This window comes from Cnephaeus nilssonii, assembly GCF_951640355.1.
Source record: "Cnephaeus nilssonii genome assembly, chromosome: 20".
Lineage (NCBI taxonomy): Eukaryota > Metazoa > Chordata > Mammalia > Chiroptera > Vespertilionidae > Cnephaeus > Cnephaeus nilssonii.
Genome location: NC_137091.1, coordinates 37,452,602 through 37,477,748, shown reverse-complemented (window position 1 = coordinate 37,477,748; position 25,147 = coordinate 37,452,602). Strand labels below are relative to the sequence as shown.

Here is a 25,147-nt window from a genome sequence, read left to right as displayed (position 1 = left end):
TGGAGGGGACTTCGCCTGTCACAGGAGAGGTCTGGGGGGAATCTAGCGCCACCTGAGGGAGCCTGGGGAGACAGCGGGCTGGGTGCCGGCCAGGGTTGTGCTGCCTGGCAGTACCTGGTGTGGGTGACGATGTCAGTGAGGGCACCGCCTTCCAGGAACTCCATCACCACCCAGAGCTCATCGCCCACCAGGTAGCTGTTGTACATCTCCACCACATTCTCGTGCTGATAGTCACGCATGATCACCACCTGGCGAGGGAGGCTGGGTCAGCGTGGTAGGGGGAGGGCCGCCAGCCGCCAGCCGCCCTCCTACCTCACTCTTGGGCCAGGGTTTGGGTTCTGCCACACTGCAGGCCCAGTTCCACCCGTCACTCTTGCTAATCGGGATCGCCCTGGACTGCCTTCCCCGCTGCCAAAGTCAACAGACCACAAACGCAGCTTAGGTCTGAAGCCTGTATTCTGAGGGTGTTCTCTTCTCCATGCAAACACACTTTTCTGATCCCAATCTGTAACCAGTCCTGAGCTGGTCTGAGTGGCCCTGAAGACGAGGCGGGTGTGGGGAGAGGAAGTGGGAGGACAGCGTCTGAGCACAGGGCTGAGATCAGGACAAGTAGGTAGGAGCCGAGGTAGAATGAAAGGTGGGATGGGGATGGGGAGGTGGGAACACACTGCTTACAGGGCCACATTCAACCGAAGCTCACAGTAACGTGGGGGGCTGAGGCCGGGCTATGGGGCGCAGTGCTGAATGACCCTGCCTCAGAGTCCAGCGGCTGCTCCCACAGAGCCCCCTCTGCAAGGAGCAGGTGTCTGCTTTTGGGACAAGCTTGCTGGCAGAGGGGCCCCTCCTCAGGGCCTCAGCACCATCGGGTGGAGGAGCACTGGGAGGAAGGGGAGGGCAGGCCCGGGAGGCCCACCTCATTGAAGAGCAGCTCACGCCGCTGCTGCTTGCGCAGGTCCATCTTCTTGACGGCCACCAGGCGCCCGGAGCTGCGCACCGTGGCGATGCACACAACGCCCGTGGAGCCCTCGCCGATCTTGATGAAGTTGTCCAGGTAGGAGCGGGGGTCACCAGGGTCCACCACCAACTGCAGAGCAGCCCGGAACTGCTCATGGGACACACGCTGGGGTTCCCGCTGTGGAGAGCGGGGGCCAGGAGGCCCAGAGGCGGGGGTGCCAGTCGGGGCAGCGTGGGTTCGGGCTGGAGGGGCCAGCTGGGGCTCGGAGGCATGGGGGCCCAGCACTCCAGGGCTGGGGGGGCCCCGAGCTCGGGCCGGAGGCCGGGAGGAAGAGGACTGGGGGACAGCCAGGGCCCCCACAGATGGCCCATTGGGGGCCATGTTGTGAGGCTCCCCCTGAAACGGAAAGGAGAGGAGGCTGTCAGTGGAGGGGCCAGGGGCCAGCTCTGCTCTCCTGAGGAGGACAGGGGCCCGGCTGTGGCACAGACACATGGTGGTCAGGATGGAGATGCACAGTGGGCTGGGCACAGGCTGGAGGAGGTGGGTGGGGACAGGAAAAGCTTTGGGGAAGGAGACATGCGGGATCCTGGGGTGGGGGATCAGTTACCTGGGCGCCCCGGGATGGATGATCCGTATCGGCCCGCGGGTACGTGTTAAAGGGCCGGCCAGCAGCCACTTTCGCCCCACTGGCCACACCAGCAGGCTGGGGGGTGCTGACGTCAGGCCCAGAGAGGGGTCGCTTGTCCCGGGAGGATTCCTGGGGCCCCCCTGAGCCCTCCCTGGAAGACTTGGGCTTCTTCTCCGGCCCCACCCGCCGCTTGTCACCACTGCTGCCACTCCCCTCTCGGCGACCAGCAACCCGGCTTTGGCTGCCCGCCTTCTCTGGGCCCTCTCTGGGTGTGGCGGCCTGCTCCGAGGGCATCCCATTTTCCTGGCGGGCACGAGTGGGTGGTGGAGGCGGGCTGTCTCTCCGCAGGGAATTGGAGCGTGTCACTGACATGTTCTCAAACTCATCCAGTAGCAGCGTGAGGGCCCCATCCTTGGCACCTTTGCTGCCCCGCACGATGGTCTGGGGTCCAGGATCCAGGGCAGTGGTGGGAGAGGGGCGGGGCAAGTAGGAGGGGGACAAAGGATGTGTAACCAACACACAGGACAGGACAATACAACACACAGAGACAAGACAGAGACAAATGAAGAAATGCCATGGGGTGATGATGGGGCTGGGCAGACGGGGGCAGCACCAGGGAGGCCCCGCAGCACCCCCTCCCCCACCCCCACAGAGAAGTCAGTTGCAGGAGGGGGGCTGAAGGAGTAACCTCCCCTCAGTCAGGCCGCCCCGCCCCACGCCCCAGCCAGAAGCTAGCTGAAGCACCCTCCTGTCTCTCCTGCTCTCCTGGCCGGGGGAGGCTCCCACCCTGTGGGTGAAGGGGGAGGGCAGAGGCCAGGCCACTCCATAATCAACCTTGGAAAGCTGGAAATTACAGGGTGCTGGGACCAGGGCACAGCTTGGCGCTTCCTCCCCTGCAGCCTGCCAGTGTTGTTAACCCCAAAACACATTCTCTGTTCCGCTGGAAGCCAACGGGTGGGCACAGGGAGAGTCAGACAGGACTAGGCCCAACATAGAGGGCAAGAGTACCCCAGGAGCGGGGATGGCAATGAGAATGCCGATGGGGGCTGGGTGGAGTGTGTGTCCCAAATCCACCCAGTGCTCACCCTCTCCATGCCCACCACCCTCAGCCAGGTCTTGGCTACCTCTCTGAGAAACAATCTCAGGGTTCCCTGTCCCCCACTTAGCTGCAGGCACATGGGCCTCACTGCTCCTCAAGTACAAAGGCAGCTCCTACTTCAGGGCCTTTGCACTGGCTGTTCATTCCGCCTGGAACATCTTCCCCCAATATGCCATGGCTCCCTCCCTCCTCTCCTCTGGTCTTTGCTGGAAACTCAGCTTCTCAGCGGGAGGCTTTTGCTAACCAGCCATCTAAAATGCCAGCCCCTAACACTCCCTGTCCCTCTTCCCTGCCTTTTCTTTAGAGCACTTAAAACCAGTGGAGCCCTAGCTGTTTGGCTCAGGGGATAGAGCATCTGCCTGCGGACTGAAGGGTCCAGGTTCGATTCCGGGTAAGGGCGCATGCCCAGGTTGTGAGCTCGATCTCCATAGGGGGCATGTAGGAGGCAGCCGATCAATGATTCTCTCTCATCACTGATGTTTCTATCTCTCTCTCCCTCTCCCTTCCTCTCTGAAATCAATAAAATATATTTATAAAAATAAACAAATAAATAAAATCAGTGGATATGAACACACCTACAGCTCCCCAGGTGCAATATGTGTACGAGCAGCAACTGGGTCTTCTGCTCTTGCTAAATCTGAACACCCAGAGCAGTGTGGGTCTGCAGAAGGTACAATAAACATCTGCTGAACTGTGAGGGAGTGAGGGGAGCTGAGTGGAGGCTGTGGGAAGCAGAGAATATGGCCCCCACTTCTGTGCTGTCAACCACTGACACACAGGGACATGGGCCCAGGGCTTCCAGACAGCCTCAAGTCAGAATTGCCTCTACTGTGCAGAAACACTGATCCCACAAACCCACCTACTGGCCACAGTGCCCCTATGGGGCCTGCCCCTGCCTCTGCTGGGCCTTGGCTGCCAGCCCGGAAGCCTGGCAACAGCTGGTCAGGCCTTAGGGTCAGAAGTGCCTGGGGGAGGGAGGAAGGGCCTGGGAGGACTGGGCAGCACACACACAGGGGCCCCAGGACAGTGCTGGCCTGTGTGGCACCTTTGTGTGAAGACAAGGTGCCTCTTCTTCCTGGTGGCCCAGGCGGGGGCTGTGGCTCAGAGCCAGTGCCCAGCCACTCAGCCTCAGCTGATGAGCCAGGAGAAGCCAGAAACAGAAGTTTGGACATGAAATCTCTCCCTTTATAAGAGGTGACAAACAATTCAAAATATTCAGAAGCATCCTGCATGGGACACAGGGACACTGCAGTGGGCCCCCAGACTGAGACCTGGTGGGAGAGTGTCTGCACTTGTGTCTACACCCACCTCACTGACCTGGGGCCTCCTCCTGCCAGGCTGGGTTGGGCAACTGGAGAGGATGAGTCATCTGCAAGCCTGGTCCCGGGCGCTGAGCCTGCTCCACCCACCTCCACCCCTGGAACAACCCTGATTCGTTCCCCTGGCCCGAGGCCCTTCCTGTTCCCACTGCCCTTGGGATAAAGTCCATGCCACCAGGCCGGCCTCACTGCAGGCCATGCCAGAGCACCTGAACCATGGAGGCAGGAAAGGGATTAAGAGCATGAGCCTTTAAACAGACCTTGGTTCAAATCCCAGCTCTGCTCGTTTGCTGGCAGAAAACAAACACAATCCCAAACCCAAATCCCAAGGTTCACGTGGGCCTCTTCCTCCACTAAAAGCCCTGCTGCTCCCCATCTGCCTCAGGACTCCTCCTCCTCAGTCCTTAGCTCAGGTGTCCCCTCTAAGAAGTGGGTCTGAACCCCAGGCCTGGATCAGGCCTCTTCTCTGGGCTTCCTCAGCTCAGCCCTGACCACTTAAGGGGGGTCACCATCTGGGAATAGGTCTGCCCCCCCCACCCCCCCCCCCACACACACACTGCCATGGGAGATCTGTGAAGACCCAAGGACAAGTTATGGCACTGGGGTCAGGAACACAGAGCTCTAGGTGTGAGGCTCTGGGAGAGCACAACTTAGGAGCTGGTGTGAAGGGACTGTTGGAGGGATCAAGGAAAGTGTGGGGTTCTCAGGGCTGGAGGCTAGGTAAGGTGTCAGTGGGTAAAGGGGTGGATGAAAGGGAAGCATTGGGGGTGAGGATGAGTGTGGAGGGTTGGGGCATGTATTTGGAGGTCATAAGGGATGGGGGTCAGCGAGGAGATGTTGGCCACAGGGTCAAGTGTGGGGTTAAAGGGTTGGGGTCCCTCGGTGGGGATTGGTGAGGGTCAGGAGAGGCGGGGGTGCGGGCATACCTTGGGGGCCTCATGCTGGATGGAAGTGATGCAGGCAGGGTCAATGAGGGGCTTGGGCCGACGAGCTGACTCCTCGATCAGGCTCTGCCATTGGCGGGGCAGCCCCGTGAACTTCTGCTCATGCTGGTCGAAGCCCGTGTGCACGCGGTGCTCGAAGTTGGATGGTGCTGAGATCTCTACCCGCTTCTTCTTCTTCCCAAACATGGTGCCAAGCTCTTAGTACCAGGAGGGCGCAGACGTGGGCTCCTGCGGCAGGCCTGCAGGAGGGGGCCACTCACCAGAACCTGCCCATTTCTCCCTGCTTCTCTGGCCCTGCCCTGGTCCTGTCCATTCTTGTCCCCTACCTGGTCTCTCACTCCTCCCACCACCTCCACAGTCAACTGTCCTTCATGGCCCGAGGGATCCCATGGGCACCTGAGTCAAATCACATCTCTCTTCTGCTGAGCGCCCCCTATGGCTCCATCTCACTCAGGGGAGAAGCCAGTCGTCCCTGTGATCCACCCACATGACCTGCCCCATTACTCTCGACTTGTATCTCCCCCTCGCTCACTGGCTTTCTAACCTCAGGGCCTTCACACTGCTGTACCCTTCATGGGATGCTCTTCCCCAGTATCCATACATGGCTCCCTCCCTCCCCTCCTTCAGGTCTCAGAGTCCTTGGTGAATCCTTTCCTGACTACCCCAAGTAAGAGGCCCACGCCCCACGCCCCACTTCATGACACGTTTAACTTCTGGAAATTCTGCTGTTTATTCCTGTGTTTACTCGTTTAGCGTCTACAGCCGCATCACTAGAATATCAGTGCTGCAGGCCAGGTCTCATCTGCCCAGTCCCGCCCCCATGCCTAGCACAGTGTCTGGCACACAGTGTGCTCAGTGACCCATTCCTAACGGCCTGGTCACGGCCATCATGCTTTCCCAGCCTGGACTCTGGGCCAGGAACACTACAGCCCTTTGGTTACTTGTTTAACAAATGGTCACTGGGCCTCGCCGCGCCTAGGCAGCCTGACTGCTACACTCCCACTCCACAGAGGAGGAGACTGCGGCTCAGAGGGAAGCTCCTCACCAAGATCACACATTTGGGAAGACCCACATCATAACAGATACTAACAGACAACACAGGCCCTGTTTTTAGGGTCTGGGGTCTCCAGTCAGGTATTCAGAATAGTACCAAGCACAGTGTAAATGAAAGTTGATTAAAAAAAACCTGGCTGGTTTGGCTTATTGGCTAGAGCGTCAGCCTGCAGACTGAACGGTCCCGGGTTTGATTCCAGTCAACGGCACATGCCCAGGTTGTGGGCTCGGTCCCCAGTAGGGGACATGCAGGAGGCAGCTGATCAATGATTCTCTCTCATCATTGATGTTCCTATCTCCCTCCCCGTCTCCTCTCCTCTCTGAAATCAATAAAATATATATAGATTTAAAAACAAACAAACCAAGGGGACAGCCCTCGCCAGTTGGCTCAGTGGACAGAGGGTAGGCTTCTGGACTGAAGGGTCCCAGGTTTGATTCCGGTCAAGGGTACATTCCTCGGTTGTGGGCTCGATCCCCAGCCCTGGTTGGGGTGTATGCAGGAGGCAACCAATCAATGTGTCTCCCTGTCTCTCTCACATGATATTTCTCTCTCTCTCTCCCCCTCCATTCTACTCTCTCTAAACATCAATGAAAAAATATCCTTGGGTGAGGATTAACAAACAAACAAACCCAAGGGGCCAAAGGGGAGACACCTGATGGTGGAGTCCCCAGGGAGACCAAAGAAATAATGGGAAGGAGCAAGATGACCAGAGAGCAAATCTCTCTGCCACTTACTCTGTGTGACCCTGGATAAGTGACTTCACTTCTCTGTGCTTGGATCAATCTCCATAGGTCTGCTGTGAGAATTAAATGAGTTAATGCAAACAGAGCTGGGCACAGGAGGAGGGCCTGTCCTTATTTACTATTCTGATGGTTAGGATTACTTCCAGCAGTGTCTGAGGGAGGAGGGGACTCAGGTCTGGCTCCCCTGTCCCACAAGAGCCCCGGAGTCCACAGACCTGGTTTGACACTGGCTGTGCTAGAAGTGCCCTTGGGCAGGTGCCATCTCCTCTTGGGGCTTCGGGTTACTCATCTGTAAGATGGGAACAAAACGTCTCATTTACTCATCCATTCATTTATTCACCCACTCATTCAGTAATAACTCATTCCTTTGTGCCCAGCCTGTGCTGGTTGGTATTAGGGACACAGCGGTGATAAAGACAGCTTCTGAGAGCCCCGAGTGGCAGGGACTGGGGTCAGGGAGCACCAGACCCAGAGTGGAGGGAGGGCAGGGTGGAAATAAGGGAGGCTTCCCAGAGGAGGTGCTTGTGAGCTTATATCTAAGGACGAGAGGAAACACCCAGGTGGGGATTTTGTCTGGTTCATGGCTAGCTTCCCAGTGCCTGGCACAGGGTCAGCCACCAGCTCAGTGAGCCTTATGACCTATGAGGATGCTCAGAAGCATGTCTGGGATGTGGCCTCTTCAGCCCCTGACTCTCCTCCCATGAGAGAGCTGCTCCTTTCCTGTGGGAGCAGCTCTGTAAGGTGAGGCCAAACAGGCTGCCACCCCTTGCTCAGAGGAAGGACCATCAGTGGGCAGCCTCCAGGAGAACCGGTTTGGCAGTGGAGGGCGGTGGGCAGGAATCAGCAGCTAACCTGTCTCAACTGGTCTGGGCCTCTTGGCCACCAGGTGGCCAGAATCAGGTCTGGGCCGAGCTCCCCCAGCCAGGGCACTGTCCTCCAAGCTCCAGGGACCCCAGCCGTCTAGATATGGGGTGGGACAGCCCTGGTCAGGGAGGGGGCCTCTGCTTCTGCCTCTGCCCCAGCCAAACCAGGAGCCCCTTCAGTGTCCCCCCCGATTCCAGGCCTCTGAACACTGTCCAGCCCTCCCTCCCAGACTTCCAGTGGTGGCCCTGACCCACCCTGCACCCTACACCCGACCCTCTCCCATCTTCCCTGCTCTGTCGCCCCAGATCTTTGCCCTATATACTATCACCGCTGCACTGTCTTCCCGCCGTGCCTCCCTTTGGCCCCAGACCTAGCCTCACTTTTCCCCTTGGCCTTTCTCACTCTTTGCTCTGCCCATCCTCCACCTCCCGCCCAGGCCTCGCAGGAGAGGGTTAGCCACGTGACCCCTTACTAACCGAGGAGAGGGAGGAGCTCAGGATCCAGATGCGTGGGCAGGAAGCAGCCTGGCAGATGGGGCAGCCAACCCACAACACCCACCCATAAACCCCCAAGCCACCTCTGCACAGTGCAGGCAGTGACTCCACAGGGGACAGGGGTAGAGGGGCACACCTCCGGATATTTGCCTGGGGCCACCCCTTCCCTCTGGCACCACACGGAGGGCAGGACAAACAGAGGAACTGACCGTGTTTATAATGATCAGGCGGGAGCCCCACCCTGGGGCAGCTCCAAGCACAGCTGGCTCCTTCACCACGCTCCTCTTCCCACCAAGTCCCCAAGCTCCTGACCTTATGGGGGCCTCAGGAGGAAAAGGAGAGGAGCTGCTACTTAAAGGCAGGGGCCTGCACCAGGAATGGGGATGCTGGGGTTCCTAGACAAGCTTGGAACTTAGGAGTCAGACAGCCCAGGGCCCAAACCTGGGCGCTGTTGCTACAGACTGTGCCCCCTCAGTTTCTGTGCCCGTGAAGCAGCATGAGCCAGCCCACCTTGGGAGCTCAGTGTGGCCCTGCACTGGCGGCTCAGCCACTCTGTGCCTCAGTTGCCGCCTGTAAAAGTGGGTTAGGACAGCTCCTGGAGTCTTATAAGGAGGCACAGAGAGCACAGGCACTGATGGCCAGGCCCCAGAACTGCGCACAGGAAGGAAGGGTGTCCCCTTAGAGAGCAACCCACGCTTACTACGCACCTGCTGGGTTCTAGCCCCTCTTCTAAGCACTCGGCCCAGAGTCCCTCATTTAATCTGCACACCTGACCCAGGCTACAGACCTGACCCCGGTTACAGGCGAAAAAACAAAAAACGATAAAACACAAGGCATAGAGAGGATGAGGACACACCCCTTGGCCAGGTTACACAGCTTGGTAGCAGCGTGGACATGAGATTCCAGGCCTGTCCAACCCAGTTCTCGGAATTAGCAGCAGCTGCCTCTTGGGAGATTTTCATGTGCTGGGCCCTGCTTGATGCTCTCTGTGTCTAATCCCACTCCCTCATCATAACCTCTGAGAGAGGCACTCTTATCATCCCCAATTCACAGATGGGGACTCCAAGATTCAGAGATGAGCCCCTTGTCCAGGGCACCCAGGCTTTGAACCCAGAGAGTTGGACACCAAAGTCCAAGCTCTTAGCTGCCTATTCTGCCCCAAGGATCACAGCCACGCTATTTTGTAAATTAATTTTTTACATGTTTTTTATTGATTTTTAGAGAGAGAGGGAGAGGGAGAGGGAGAGAGAGATAGAAACATCAATGAGAGAGAAATATCGTCTAGCTGCCTCCTGTACACCCCCTATTAGGGATTGAGCCTGCAACCGGGCGTGCCCTGACTGGGAATCAAATCTGTGAACTCTTAGTTCATGGGTCAACGTTCAAGCACTGAGGTATACCGGCCAGGCTGCAGCCATGCTATTGTCATCATCATCGTTATCATCTCCAAGGTAGATCCTGGCCTCCTCCCCTCTCCCCACCCAGATCTTGTCCTTCCTCTCCTGCCCTGAACCTTTCTGGGGGGAGGGTCCCTACTTCCTATCTGACCTGTCTGGCCCTGGCCCCCAGGGATAGCAAGAGGCAGCACAAAGTGGGACAGCTTCCTCCCCTCCCCCGTGATTCCTTATCCACCTTTCCTGCAGGCCTTTGGCATGACAGACTACAGCAGAAAAGGTGTCTGAAAGCCAGTCCCTACCACCAAATGTGGCTCGCTGAGGCTCAGCCCCAGTATTTATACTGCCATCAACACCAGAGGACCTCACAACCCTGCACAGATGCTGGTGCTGAGCTCACTGACTCTACAATCTCAGTGAAGTGGTTATTCTCATGCCCATTTTGAAGATGTGGAAACTGAGGCTCACAAAGTGAAATCCTGCACTAAGGGCATCCAGCAGAACTGAGCTTGGAAGACAGTCCTATTCACTCCAGAGTCAACATCCTTAAATGCTACTTTGGCTCACAAAGACTCCTCCCTGTAACCCACAAGGCCCATCACTTCTCCCCTCTCTCCTTCCTCATGCCCCCTCGCTCACTCTACCCCAGCTACATGGGCTTCCTCACTATTCTTCAAACCCTAGAAATGCCCCCACCTCAGGGCCTTTGCACTGGTGGTTGCTACCTGCTGGAACTTACTTCTCACTGATTCGCACATGGCTCTCTCTCTCCTTCTTTCCACCCGCATCTGTGCTCAAATGTCCCTGTTGCTGTCCAGTCACTCTCTATGCCCCCTTTCTCTGCTTTATTTTTCCTCATTGCATTTCCATACATTGTGTGTGTGTGTGTGTGTGTGTGTGTGTGTGTGTGTGTGTAATTCTTCAGTGTCTGTCTCACCTACTAGAATGTCAGCTCCATGAGAGCCCTAGAGCCAATTGCTCCCCACTGTACCCCAATGCCTGCAACACAGCTGGGCCCACAGATTCCTCTGTACCCACTACACTACTTCCTGCTCTCAGGCCGCAGCTTCTGCACAGGCAGACTGAGAAACTGGCAGAGCGTGCACCAGCGCGCGCACACAGAATGGAAGAGGACAGCATGAAGCCCGCAGCCACCAGCCAGGACACAGACACCTCTGAAGTCCAGTGTCTGATCCCAAGAATGCAGACACATTTTTGCATCCTACTCTAAAATGTTTGTTTCCATTTTAAAAAATCTTTTCAATTAAATCACTTCTCATGTGGAACAGGCAGTTTTCAACCTGTCCTAGCAAAAGCTTCAGATTTTCCAGTCACACTGGCTTGTTCTACCCTCTGACCTTTCATGAGAGGAAACAGGCAGAAGAGCAAGAGCCACGGTGTGTGTGACAAAGCTGTCTGGGAGTGTGTGCATGTGTAAAACTTTTACCTCCTAATCCCTCCCCGCCGCAGGCGCTGTATAGAGCTGCTCCCCTGGTAGTGAAGGGCGCTGACCCAGCGGGAACCCATGGGCCCAGGGGCAGAGGGGATGTGATTGGGATCACAGCTATCCTTTCATCTTCACCAAACTGAAGGGAACTATGAAGCGCTCACTGTCCCCAGCTGCGCTCAGGGCTTCCACCACTGGCTCCTGCTCACCCTTCTGCCGTGATCTTTACCTACCAGCTCCAGGAAACCTCTCCCTGCCTCAGTTTACTGCCTACCTCTCTGGGCTGTGCTCTGACAATGGAGGGAAAATCCAGCGTACCTTCTCAGCAGACAGCAAGCTCCTCACTGCCCCTCTTAACATCCCATGCCATTCCCACCTTTCACCCTTCCTCAGCTCTTGCTGTCCATCCAAATCACTCTTCAAGCTTCTCCCCATGAGCATAGTTCCTCCAAGAAATCCTCACATACCTGGGACTGACACATGCCCCCCTCCTTGCCAAACACCTACTCTACCCACAATGACCCCATGACACTCAGGAACCCACTATCCAAACATCACTGTCTACTGACAGCTGATATCTACCAGGCAAGGCAGGGCCGACAGCAGTGGCCTGAACAGCCAGAAACATCCCTGCCCTGACAGAACTCACGTTTTAGGGGTAAGGAGATTGTCAACAGATTAGATAAATCCGAAAAACAGCTAGTAAGTCAGATAAGGGACGAGAAGAAAATGAAACAGGGATCAGGAGGGTAAGAGGAGGTTAGAGTTTTCAATGAGGTCTGGGAGGGCCTTGCTGAGAAGGTGACACTTGAGGAGGGACCTGAATAGGGAGGGAAGGGGGAGCCATGTGGGTACCTGGAGGAAGAGCACTGGGCAGCAAGAACAGCCAGGGCAAATGCCCTGAGGTAGGAACATGCCTGATGCCGTCAAAGAGAAGTCAGACTAAGTGTCTGAGGCCTGGGCAGCGAGGAAGCAAGTGAGAAAGAGGAGGGCAGGCAGGCAGTGGGGGCAGATCCAGTAGGAACTTGTGAACCACGGGGAGGACACTGGCTTTTTCCTGAGTGAGATGGAGCCACAGAAAGATCTGGCAGGGGAGAGATGGCCTGACACTGTGCGAGGAGCTCAGACCCTGGAGTTGGGACAGGACAGAAGCAGGGATCCAGGGAAGAGGAGGCTGTGCGAGTCCAGCGGGAAGGGGAAGCAGTGGGCAGGTTCCGGGCTCGCTATAAAGGTCGAGTTGGTAGGACTTGCCGAGGACTGATACTACTTTAGTGATGGCTGGAGTGTGAGCTCACCGGGGGCAGGGGCATGGTCTGGTCTTGCCCATCAACACATCCCCCAAACACCTGGCACACTGCTGGCCCTTAGTATCACCTAACCTGTTATACCGTTGTGAGTGTGTCTATTGTTATCTCCTGTGGCTCCACACAGGCGGGGACCACGTTTTGGTTGGTCATGACCGGATCTCAGCACCTAGAACAGGTCACCCCTTAGAGGCAGCTGGGTGGATGGAGGGGACGCTGACTCTGGCCTGAGCCTATGCCAGGCATGCAGACCGGGCCATGCTGAACCTTCCAAATAGTTCTTGGGTGGGTGGGTATGGAGTCCTCTTCCTTTCTGTTTCCCAAACCAGGAAACAGGCCCAGAGAGGCGAAGTCACTGCCCGGGCTGCCCAGCACCAGGTCACAGAAGCACCCACTCTGATCCAGAGAGGTCTTGTTGACGTCTCTTCAGCCTCCTGCTTCCCAGCGGCCCTGGCTCCAGCCAAGGCCTCCATTCCAGACAATAGACCCCAGAGGTTTATGGGACAAGAACCAGGACAGAGACAACTCCACTAGTGATAACCAGAATCAGGATCAGAAAGGCTGCCATGGTTAGGAGGGAATCTGAAAAAAATGTTAAACGAACAAAACTCGACAAGGGCTTCCACCTTTGCTCAAACTGTGACTTAACATGGCACTGCCCAGTGGGCCCTGCCAACCTCAGGACCTTGTCTCCTCCCCTCACTTCACTCCAACCACACGGGTGGTCTCTTCTTTCGTTTTAGACATAGGAATCTTGTTCTAGCCTTAGGGCCTTTGCACCTACTATTTTCTCTGCCCAGAGCTGCATGGCTCACCCTTTCTTGACATTCAGGTCTTAGTGTAAATAAAACTGCCTCAGAGAGGCCTCCCCGACCCCCTGACACAATCTGCACCTCTGCTTTATATTTCTCCATGGCAGTTATTACTACCTGGCATCACCCCTTCCCCAGTACAATGTCGGCTCCCAGAGAGCAGGGGCCTTTGTCTTGTTCTTGCTGTGTCCCTGCCATCCAGAGGAGGACCTGAGCACACAGTAGGCACTCAGTAAACATCAGTGGAACAAAGGAGTGATGCCCTTGCCAGTGTGATGAGTCTAGACCCCGAGGAGAGGCAGGGAAGGGTGCTGGGGCAGGGGGCAGACAGGAGCCCCAAGGCCCATCCCACACGGTCTGAAAGTCTGACCTGATGCCTGAGAAGGAACTGGGGCCCAAGTCCTTCGAGAGTGCAGCTGGCTATTTAGTAAATAACCAGGTGTGTGTCCCAAACACAAGAAGCACCCACTGGGAGTCCATCCCAGGTCCTCTCCACCACAGGGAGGCCCGCCCCAGCCATGTGGCCCAGGCTGGAAATCTGAGGAAGGGGCAGCATATTTGGACGACAGACAAGAGGCAAGTCATAGAGCGGAGGACGCTGCTAGAAATCCATGAGTCTCCCCCCGTGGGTGAAAGCCCATAGCAGCACGCAGATCTATCTGGGTTCACCCTGGTCTTGGGAAGGAGGGCCTGGAGTCAGCAGTCTGGGGAGTGAGAAGCAGCCCTGCTCTCTGAATTCTGGCCCGACACAGTGCCATTCTCCCCGACCAGGCCTTCACACAGATTGTGCCAGTACAAGGCTCAGCAGGCAGCTGGTGGCTAAGAGCAGACTGCCCAGGCTCAGATACCAGCTCCACCGCTGCCAAGCTGTGTGCCTCTGAGCAAGTGACTCAACCTCTCTGGGACTCAATGTCCTCATCTGCAAACGGAGGGGAACGAGTCTCTTAACTCCTGGGAATGTCTAGACAATAGAATGAGATGACGTTTAAAAGAGTGCATGGCACCCATGGGTCCTCACTACATGTTAGCTGCTGTTATTATTACTGCCATTGTTGTTGCTGCTGCTGCTGAATGAATCAAGGAACAAATAAATAAAAGAGGATGCTGGGCAAGTTCCTCTCCTGGCCAGAGCAAATGTGCCGTCTTACTCTCTCTGTTAAGTCTTACTTTCTCTAGGGCTGGAGTGGGGGAGTGTAATGGGCTGCCACTGTCTGAGGACACATCTGCCTCTCCCGCTGGACTGGGAGCCTCCAAGAGGACAGGGCCTGGGACCATCTCAGCCACCCTGTGTGCCCAGCCCTGCCCAGCAAAGGGGGACAGGGGGGGAGATAGCTCTGAGTGTGGTTGAATGAAAAGATGCCACTTCCTTTACCCAGCTGGGCCCAGGCTGGTGCTCAGAGGTTCAAGGGAGGCCAGTTGGCTCCTCTGACAGTCCCAGCCTCGAATACCCCTGCCCTCCTGGCCAGGCACAACAGGGCACAGACACAAAGGGCTCTGTTGGTATCCCTCACCCCCCAGAGGTGCCCAGGGTGGGAATGAATGCCACAGCAAACCTGAGTGTGGGTGAGTCCGCAGGGACGGGGGAAATCAGATTAGACTTCATTCATTCTTCCCCAAGGCAGGGCAGGAAGGAGGGAGAGGGTATAGGCAGAAAAGAGGCTCTGGAGCCCTCCCAGGCCCCCGGAACTCAAGCCCTCCCCTGCCATGCAACTCCCTGTCTGCCCCCCCCCCCCACACACACACACCCTAGACACAGAAGCACAATCATCCATAGAGACCATGACACAGACTCAGCATAAACATCCAGCTACACAACCACAGACTCACAGGCACACACGCCGTGGTCGTACAAGAAACTCCCTGAGCAGCCAGAGCCAGCAGCAGCCATGCCAACCCAACAGAGGCAGCGGTTGTAGAGCCTGAGCATGGGAAGGGACATCACACCTGAGCCTCAGCTCCTGCCTCTCGGATATGGGCACCCACAGAGCAAGTCCACGGGAAATGTGAGGCATCAGTGGGAGAAGGTGAGGGAAGCAGTCTTAAAGTGGGGCCTGGCTCAGAGGAAGCTCTCAGCATGGAAGGGTCAGACATAGGACAGTCACAGCCAGGTCCCTGAAGCACCCATGGACCAGGACCCCTCCAAAACCACTATGAAGACCCACACACATCCCAGAGGTGCAGGCATTCCTGAAAGAGACCCACAGACACATGCCAATGGCATGCACGATACAGACCTGGGCCAGCAGCCAGAAACACAGGCACATGCATACACACACAATTCCACAGATGCATCATAACTGCTGGACTTCCCTAGAAAGGCGGACCCAGGACCCCATACACACATCAGGAACATTCCCCAAGACAGAGTTAGACCACAGACCCACACAAGCCTAGATCCACACACACTATGCAGTAAGTCCCCATGGCAGACCCAGGCACAACCACGGCCAACTCCGGGGTCAGTCACCTAGAGAGGCACAGCCCCTCAGAACCACCCCATCCAAACCAGACCCCAGGAGGGCGCTCCCACTGAGATGCTCAGGGACCTGAACTGAGACATGTGGTAAGCCTCAGCAAAGACACCTGCCACCACCACCACGGGAACCCTGCCCCTGGGCCCAGTAAAGGTGTGGCCCCGTGATCACATGCTCACACTGGCTCAGGTGACCAGGCAGCAGGACTACCCTCCTCACACCCAGTGCAGCCCTCCCTTATCTACCCCTCCTGCCTGAGGCCAGGGCCAGCTCACCTCCACCATCTTCTTCCCTGGGTCCTGGGCCACCTCAGCGGGGTGAGCCACAGACAGAGGCTTTCAGCTGGGAGAGCAGGGAGCAGGTTTCAAGGGGGCTCCCCTGGCTCTCCGACACACGCACCCACCAAGGAGAGCTGGCTGGGCTCTGTGCCCCAGCCTCTCTGGCAGTGGGTGGTGACGCTGCCCTGCCCTGGCAGAGAAGTTGAGCTCCCTGTGGCTCCAGCCCACGGGAGGAGGGAGGGGGAGAATGGGAGGGACAGACAGAGGGAGGCGGGGCTGAGTCTGGAGAGCGTGGGCCACATCACCATCACCACAATGTCCAGCAGAGGGAAGGGCTAGGCAGGGACACAGGCAGAGGAGACTCCAACCACAGCCCTTGCTTCAGAGGGCCAGAACCCCACTAGCACCCCCACACCCCCACCTCGCTCCCCATGGTAGGCTAGATGCCAGGGGTTAGGGAAGCAAGCAGTGCTGCATAGTGGCGGGCAGCTAGGTTTGAAACAATGATCCAGGCTGAGGGCAGGGCAGAGGGGTGGGGCTCTGATATGGAGGGGTGGCTGGAGATCTGGGGCTTGATGTATTCTCTGCTCCCCCCACTTCCAGGCTGTGAGTCCAGCAAGAGCTTCGAGAAAACACAACGAAGGTAGCCTCTCTAGCTCTGCCCCACTCATGCATGAGGACGAGCCTGAGACTTGCAGCCTAACCAGAAGGGGAAGATCCAGTTCCTGGTGAAGCCCCCACATCGCCATCTCTAGGTGGAGGGCTGGGAGATATGGATGGTGGGAATGGGGAGAGAGAAAGGGCTGTGCCATGCTGGCTCTGCCTTCCAGGATGTGACTAACCCTTCTGAAAATAAGTGGCTCTACTCTGCACACACTGTCATTAACTCACTGCTGCCCTCATTGGACAAGTACTTTATCTGGCCCATTTACATCAGAGGAAACTGAGGCAGGGAAGTTGGTCACCTGCCACCTGTCCCAGTGCCAGTGCCCTAAACCAGCTTTTCTGAGCAGCAGGCTAGCTTGTTCAGAACCCCCACTCCAGAACAGGAGAAAAAGACACTCAGAGAGGGGGATTAAGAAGGGGCCGTGTTGGCTCTACCTCACACCCGTTGCCCTTAGATCTCACTTCCCCTGCAAAGCCTTCGCTGGCCCAGGCCAGAGTTCCTGGTGTGAAGTTTGTTTCTTTCTGTCTGTCTCACCCATGATAGAGGACTTGGGGGGCAGGGGTCGGCTGCTTGGTTCATCCCTATTCACCCTGTGGAGCCTACCACAAGCGCTCCTGCAGGATGCCCTCCCTGACACACTAGGCTGAGTCAGGTGCCCCCTCTGGACCTTATCCCAGTGCTACCACTCCCGGCTGTCACTGTCTCTGAATGTCTGTCTCCCCCACTGGTTCACACATCTGCTGAGCTCCTAGCACATACCAGGAGGCCTGTTGGAGGCCCTGAGAACTCAGTAATGAACAAACTAGACAGAACTCCCTGCCCTGGGGCTTCCTCACTGAAGGGTCCTGTGAGTGACAGGGCCCGGGTTTGAGTAGGTGGCTGGGTCCAGGACAGATGCCCAGGTGCTGGTGAGCCCAGTGAGAACAGTGAGCAGTCCAGGCAGACAGGGGGACAGAAACCTGAGTCATTCCCATTCCCCCACGGTGGCCGACTCCCACAGGACTCCCATCACTCAGACCAGGAGGGCCTGGAAATCCCTCAAACCCCCTCCTGTCCATCACCTGTTCAGCAAGCCAGAGGCTCCCAGGGCCACAGCAGGGTAGGTTGGGGACCCCAGAAGTCCCAGATCCCAGGCCGCTCCCTCCCCCACCAGGGTGGAGCACCTGTCAGGCAGCCACCCAGACAGGAGCCAAGTGAGGCGGCTCCTCTAACCTCCCCAGACTGGATCGGCTGGTTTGGGCTCTGGTGTGGGAAGCGAGTAGTGGCCAGCAAAGGGGAAGGGGAGGGACAGAGGAGAGAAGGGGAAGGGAGGAAGGAGGGCGCACCAAGCCTCTCATTGGAAATAAGAGGTTCTCCTGGTGATAGGCCTCAGGGGCCAGGAGAGGGAGAGGTCGTCCAAGATCCTCTCACACTGGAACAGATTTTATTATAAACTAAATAAACATACCTCAAAATAGAGACTAAAACAGTGAACCCATAAAATCTACTACTCAGATTTCCAACTATTAACATTCTGCCACATTTGGGCTTCATCTCTGCCCTTTCTTTCCATCTCAGTGTCTGCCTCTTTATAACGCAGACACGTGGTTCAAAAGCCAATGGCACCAGAGGGTAAGCAGTGACAGGACGCCTCCTGCCCTGTCCTAGCTTGGCCCCAGAAACACCTCTCCTAGGTTTTTGTCCTTTCTGAGAGCCTACAAATGCACATGTGTATGCGGGTGCACACATACACTGACACACTCTTTAGATGGCAGCATACCACATAGACTATTCTGCACCTGCTTTTTTCAAGAACGTTTCTTGGCTCTCCTGTGCTGCTGGCACCAGGAGGAGTTTGGCAGCATCTAGTAAAGGTGAAGACACACACTTGGGACCTGGCCAGCGCTTTCCTGGGAGCCTACCAAGCAAAATCCAGCCCTTGGGCTCCAGGGACACGTATGGGAAGGTTCAAGAAGCACAATCTGAATCTGCCAGAGACTGGAAACAATGCAAACGCTCATCCACAGGAAATGGATAATAAAGTGTGGTCTACTGGCTCCATGGAATAGTACACAGCAGTGACAATGAATGACCACAGCTGCATGTGCACGAATAGCAAAACGATGTTAACAAAAGAAGCGAAACATAAAACACATCCTAGGATTTTGTCCAGAAAAAGTCTGAAACCAGACAAAATGAAATACACTGTTTAGGGATGTATACAGAGGGGGTAAAACCAGAGAGAAAAGCAAGGCAGTGACTGCCTCGAAAGTCAGGGAAGGGGCTGCCCTGGGGCGGGAGGGCCTGGGGAGGAGGGGCTATGTAGGTCTTCCCTTTATAATAATCGGTTATGCTATATCTTTATGCTTTATTCACTTTCCAGCATGTACACTAACAATTTATATTATTTTAAAATGTTATTATATTTACTTATGTTATTTATTTATAGTTCATTGTTTATGTTTTATTAATTTTGCTTATTAATAAAAACCTTATTATAACTTAATAGAAAAATATATATAATATATCTTAGTAGTCTTTCCATGCCTTGATCTCCACAAAGCACAGCTCTGCATGGAAGGGCCAAGGTGCCTTGAACCAATCACCATGAGGCCACATTGGTGGTTTCCAGCCTTGAGCTCTTACAAACAGTGCAGCAATGGCAACCACGTACAGATGTCATTTCACAGGTGTGCCTGTGGGTCAAATGTCTAGAAGTGGAACTGCAGGCAAAGCTCAGCACTGCCAAGCTGTCCAGTGTGAGGGCCTCACAGCCCAGGGGACTGTCAAACGCCTTGCCAGTCAGATAGGTGAAGTTGTCCCCTCGGCCTAGTTGTTATCTGCTTTTTTCTGCGTAGCAGGATGCACATCCTTTCACAAAAGAGTCAGAATTCCTTTTCTGCTGAGTATCTCTTCTAAGTCATTGCCCATTTCTCTGCATGGTCAGGGAGAGCTTTGTAAACCTGATGTCCCTCACCTTACTTACTGGGGCCAGCACAGTTAAAGCTATCTCCTCCCCAGGTTCCCCAGGCTCTCGCCACCTCTCAGTCTCATTTCCCAACACACTCCTCCTCCAGTCATCAGCTCCAGCAGCATGCAGCTTCCTTCCCACATTCATGGATTCCACCAATGGAAGTCCAATGCATGTCCACCATGTGCTGCACAGGCTGGGGCGCGGGTGCAGCATCGTCCTTGCTCTGTGGGGCTTAGAGTAAAAAATCACACAAATTAAATGTGAAATTCAGCTGAGACTCACAGGCTGGAGGGACAGGGGAGTGGTGGAGCCAGGCCATAGGTGAGCCAGAGGGCCTGCATTTAGAAGACGTAACTCTGGGCTGCCGTGTCTGTGGAGGACGGAACTAAGGGGGCCTGAGTAGGCGTGAGGACAAGTGACAAGAGTACATCACTGCTCCAAGCAACGATGAAGGTAGCCAGGATGGTTGGACATGAAGAGAGGAGGACAGACAGAGCTATGCCTGCCAAGAAAAAGCAAGGCTCGTTGATGAGGGGACTAAGGACAAGGCAGGTGCCCGGGTGACTCTGAAGCTGGGTAAACCATGGTGCCATCTTCCACACAAGGGAACCTGAGAAGAGCTCCAAAACTGCCAGGGCCAGGCCCCAGAACAGCTCCATTTTGAAGAAGATGAATAAAGTGGGAGGACTCACTGTCTCCAATATAAAGGCCTAAAAGACAGCTACACTAATCAGGAGTGTGGATAAACACGTAGATCAGTAACCAGAGAGAGTACTCAGAAACAGATCCACACAAATATACCAACATTTTAAAACACTGATATTTTTCACTGTGTTAAAACATACCTAATACTTATCACTTTAGCTGTATGTAACACGGATAATTCCATGGCATTAAATACATTCACAATGTCGTGTAATCATCACTGTCTTTACCCAAAACTTTTTCATCATTCCCAATGCAAATCCTGTATACATTAAACAATAGCCCCCTATTCTCTCCTCCTCAGCCCCTGGTAAATTCTATTCCATTTTCAGTCTCTATGAATTAGCCTATTCTAGGCAAATTATATAAATAGAATCTTACAATATTTCTCCTATGGTTGGCTCATTTCTTTTTTTCCCCTTAATATGTTTTTACTGGAGGCCCAGTGCATGATTGAATCATGCACGTGTAGGGTCCCCTACACGCTTTCGCTTTTCGCGGTGGAGCTTGGTGCCTGTCCGATGATGCACCAGGCCTTTCAGAAGCCTCCGGCGCGGCGGCGGAGGCTTCTGAAAGGCCTGGTGCCGGAGCAGACAGGCACCCAGCTCCCCCACTTTTGATGGTCCGCGGCCGCTGAAGGGGGCTACCCTGCTGTTGAGAGGCGCAGGGGGCGGGACTGAGGGGGGCTGCCGCGGACACCTGGCTACCCTGCCATTGAGAGGCGCAGCTGGGTGTCCACGGCAGGCCCCCTCAGCCACGGATCTGGCCGTTGAGAGGCACAGGGGGCGGGAGTCCCGCCCCTTGCGCCTCTCAACAGCAGGGTAGCCCCTCTCAGTGGCAGCGGATCTGTGCCTCTCAATGGCCGGATAGGCCACCCCGAGTCCCGCCCCCCAGCCTCCCGCCGCCCAATCATGGGCTAGCGGAGTGATGGTAATTTACATGTTACTCTATTATTAGATAGGATTGGCTACAGAGAGAGGAAGGGAGAAGGAGAGAGAGAAACATCAATGATGAGAGAGAATCATTTGATTGGCTGCCTCCTTCCTGCACATCCTCTACAGGGGACTGAGCTCGCAACCCAGGCATAGTCCCTGACCTGGAATCTAACCATGACTTCCTGGTTCATGGGTTGACACTCAACCACTGAGCCACATGTTTGGCTCATTCACTTAGTATAATGTTTTCAAAGTCCATTCATATTGGTAGCATATATCAAAATTCCCTTCCTTTTTTTTTTTTTTTTTTTTTAAAGACTAGTTTTGTTTGGTTGTTTGTTTTTGTATTACTTTTCACCTGGGGATATTTTTCTGTTGCTTTTAGAGAGAGTGGAAAAGAAGGAGGGGGGGGGGGGAGAGAAACACCGATGTGAGAGAGACACATTGATTGGTTGCATCTAGCATGTGCCCCGACCCAGGCAGAGAACAAACTGCATCTCAGGTTCATGCCCTTGACCGGGAATTGAACCCGCAACCCTGCAGTGCCCAGGTTAGTGTTCTAACCACTGAACATACCAGCCAAGGCTAAAGAATAATTTTTATTGGTTTCTGGAAAGAAATATCAATGTGAGGCAACATTGATAGGATGCCTCCTGTACACCCCCTACTTGGGACTGAAAACCCAGCCCAGCCATGTGCTCTGACCAGAAATGGAACAGGCAACCTCCTGGTGCACAGGATGTTGCCCAATTAACTGAGCAAGACCGGCCAGGGCTCCTTCCTTTTATATGACTGAATAATATTCCACTATGTGTGTATACCACAAATTATGTATCCACTTATTTTATTTCTTTAAAATCTTTATTGTTGAGAGTATTACAGATGTCCCCTTATTTCCCCCCCTTTGCCTCCCTTCACCCAATTCCTGCCCCGCCCCTTCCCCACCCTACTATCAGTGTCTATAGTTAAGATACTTGGTTAATCTCCTCCTACCACTCTCCCCCTCCCCTTTTCCTCTGAGATTCGTCAGTCTGTCCAATGCTTCCTCTGACTCTATTTTGCTTACCAGTTTATTTTGTTCATTAGATTTGTTCACTTATTTTGATTTTTAGATTCTATTGTTGATAAATATATTTGTTGCCATTTTATTGTTCATATTTTGTATCTCTTCCTCTTCTTCTCCTTCTCTTCTTAAAGAATAATACCCTTTAACATTTCATGTAATACTGGTTTGGTGGTGATGAACTCCTGTAGCTTTTTCTTGTCTATGAAGCTCTTTATCTGACCTTCCAACTCTAAATGATAGCTTTGCTGGGTAGAGTAATCTTGGTTGTAGGTCCTTGCTATCCATCACTTCGAAAATTTCTTGCCACTCCCTTCTGGCCTGCAAAGTTTCTGCTGAGAAATCAGCTGACAAGTCGTATGGGTGCTTCCTTGTAGGTAACTAACTGCTGTTCTCTTGCTGTTTTTAAAATTGTCTTTAGCCCTTGACATTTTAATTATGTGTCTTGGTGTAGGCCTCTTTGGATTCCTCTTTTTTGGGGATTCTCTGTGCTTCTTGGACTTGTAAGTCTATTTCTTTCACCAGGTAGGCAAAGTTTTCTGTCATTATTTCTTCAAATAGGTTTTCAATATCTTGCTTTCTCTCTTCTCCTTCTGGTACCTCCATAATGCGAATGTTGGTACACTTGATGTTGTCCCAGAGGCTCCTTACACTATCTTCATATTTTTGGATTCTTGTTGTTGTTGTTGTTGTTCTGATTGGGTGTTTTTTGCTTCCTTATATTCCAAATCCTTGATTTGATTCTCGGAATCCTCTAGTCTACTGTTGAATCCCAGTAAGTTATTCCTTATTTCAGTTAGTCTATGCTTAATTTCTGACTGGTCCTTTTTTGTGTCTTTGACATTCTCACTAAAATCCTTGAAAATCTCATGAAGATTCTTGAGCAACCTTATAACCATGGTTTTGAATTCTGTATCCAGTAGTTTGCTTGCTTACATTTCTTTCATTTGTGACATGTTTCTTTGTCTCCACATTTTGGCTGCTTCCCTGTGTTTGTTTCTATGTATTAGGTAGAGTTGCTATGTCTCCTGGAATTGGTAGAGTGACCTTGTGTAGTAGGTATCCTGTAGGGCCCATTGGCTCAGCCTCCCCAGTCTTCTGAGCTGGGCACTCTAGGTACACCCCTGTGTGGGCTGTGTGCACAGTCTTGTACTTAAGCCTTGACTGCTTTTGGCATCACTGGGAGGCCAATTAACTGTGAGGACCAACTGTGGCTACAGTGGGAGAGCTGCTGTTCAGGAAACACCCTAATGGAGCAGGATTTGCTTCAGTGGGGCTTTGGTGCTCACTGAGTCTGCCCCTTGAGTGTGTCACCTGTGGATGTGTAGAGTTGTAATCTGCTATGGTCTGAAGCTGCCCACCAGGTGCACTGGCTCTAGGGCCTCCAGGGAGATGCAAAGTCAGCCACTGCCTGGGGCCACCTGACAGGACCTATAGAGGGATCTTCAGATGGCTGCTATTTTCTATTTTTATTGGGCTTGGATGTACCCAGGCAAGGCCCAGCTTGGAAGCAAGGCAGGCTGGTGCTAGTGCTGGGGTTGGGCCTTTTATTGATAGGTTTGGGGCATGCTGTCACCTGCTGCAGCTTGTTTGAGAGATTTTAGCAAAAGCTGAAGCCTGAGCCAGGACAGGCCATTCATATGGAAAAGCTGCTGCAAACAACTTGGGTGGGGCTGCAAATTGGATGGGGCAGGGTCTCAGGGAATACCCATGATACAGCAAACAGTGTGCTCCAGGCTGATGGAAACTCAGATATGGCTGCCAGTCAGCCCTGCAAAGAGGAGGTTCCAGCACAGGAACAATGACCCCTGTGAGCAAACCCATCTGGGAGAAAGCCACCCCAAGTTCCCTGCCCCAATGCCAGACAACCCAGTTCCTCCCCATATGTGTTTGTGTTCCCCAAAGCCACCCATGCTGGGTGTCTGAGTATGTTCGTGCACCGGCCCTTTAAATGGAACACTTGGGTCTCCAGCAGCCTTGGTGTCACTCAGCCACAAACTACTGTTTTTATAGCCCATAGTTGCAGGTACTTCTCTTCCCAGCTCTGGAACCCTGAGCTGGAGCTCTGGTGTGGGGCTGGGACTCCTTGTTCCTCATGCGTGGCCTCCACAGAGATGATCTCCCTCCTGATTAAAAAAAGCGGCACACATGGGTGCTGGTCCAGCCTGGTCTGTGCCTCCACCCCTCCTACCAGACTCAATGAGCTTCTTCTTTACTTCTCTAGTTGTAGGACTTCCATTCAGCCAGCTTTCAGGTGGTTCTGAACAATGGTTGTTCTGTATTTTAGTTGTAATTTGAATGTGGTTGTGAGAAGCAACGAGTACAGGCATTTACCTATGCCACCATCTTGGTTTTTCTGTGTACTCATTTATCTGTTAATAGATACTTAAACCTTTTACCTTTTAGCTACTGTGAATAATGCAACTATGAACATTGGTATACAAATATCTGTCCAAGTCTTTGCCTCCAATTCTTTTGGACATATACCTAAGATTGGAATTGCTATGGTAGTTCTGTATTTAACCTTTTGAGAAACAACTGAACTGTCTTCCACAGTGGCTGCTCCATTTAATATTCCTACCAGCAATGCATGAGGGTTCCAATCTCCCTACATCTTCACCAATATTTGTTATTTTCCTATTTTTTAAATAATAGCCATCCTGGTAGGTATAAAGTGGTATCTTACTGTGGTAACTTATTTTTTTTTACAAAGAAGCATAAGCAATTCAATGGAGAAAAGACAGCATTTTCAACAAATGGTGCTAGAATAACTAGATATCCATATGCAAAAAAAAAAAGAACCTTGATCCAAACCTTACAATTTGCACAAATATTATTAACTCATTATGGAGCAGAGAGCTAAATGTAAAATGTTAAAACTATAAAACTTTTAGACAACAAATAGGCAAATCTTCAGAATCTAGGGCTAGGTGCAGAGTTCTTAAACATGACACCAAAAGCAAGATCCATAAAAGGAAAATTTAATCAATTATACCTCATCAAAATTAAAAATGT

General features: G+C 53.6%; 1 protein-coding gene across 7 annotated transcripts in view; it reads right to left on the bottom strand.

The window, feature by feature from the left end:
- Nucleotides 1-25,147, bottom strand: part of PAK4 (p21 (RAC1) activated kinase 4) — a 50,994-nt gene that overhangs the window by 5,462 nt on the left and 20,385 nt on the right. Inside the window, exons 1-6 of one of the 7 annotated variants that reach the window (XM_079759944.1) lie at nucleotides 15,807-18,227; nucleotides 6,958-7,031; nucleotides 4,928-5,184; nucleotides 1,563-2,024; nucleotides 914-1,351; nucleotides 115-248 (exon numbers count right to left, since the gene is read on the bottom strand). In XM_079759944.1, coding sequence (XP_079616070.1) covers nucleotides 115-248; nucleotides 914-1,351; nucleotides 1,563-2,024; nucleotides 4,928-5,131 — 1,238 coding nt within the window. In that variant the 5' untranslated portion in view covers nucleotides 5,132-5,184; nucleotides 6,958-7,031; nucleotides 15,807-18,227. Of the gene's footprint in view, nucleotides 1-114; nucleotides 249-913; nucleotides 1,352-1,562; nucleotides 2,025-4,927; nucleotides 5,185-6,957; nucleotides 7,032-7,594; nucleotides 7,665-8,082; nucleotides 8,206-15,806; nucleotides 18,228-25,147 lie in introns of those variants that run through there. The other 6 variants (XM_079759948.1, XM_079759943.1, XM_079759945.1 and 3 more) reach the window with 6 other exon arrangements.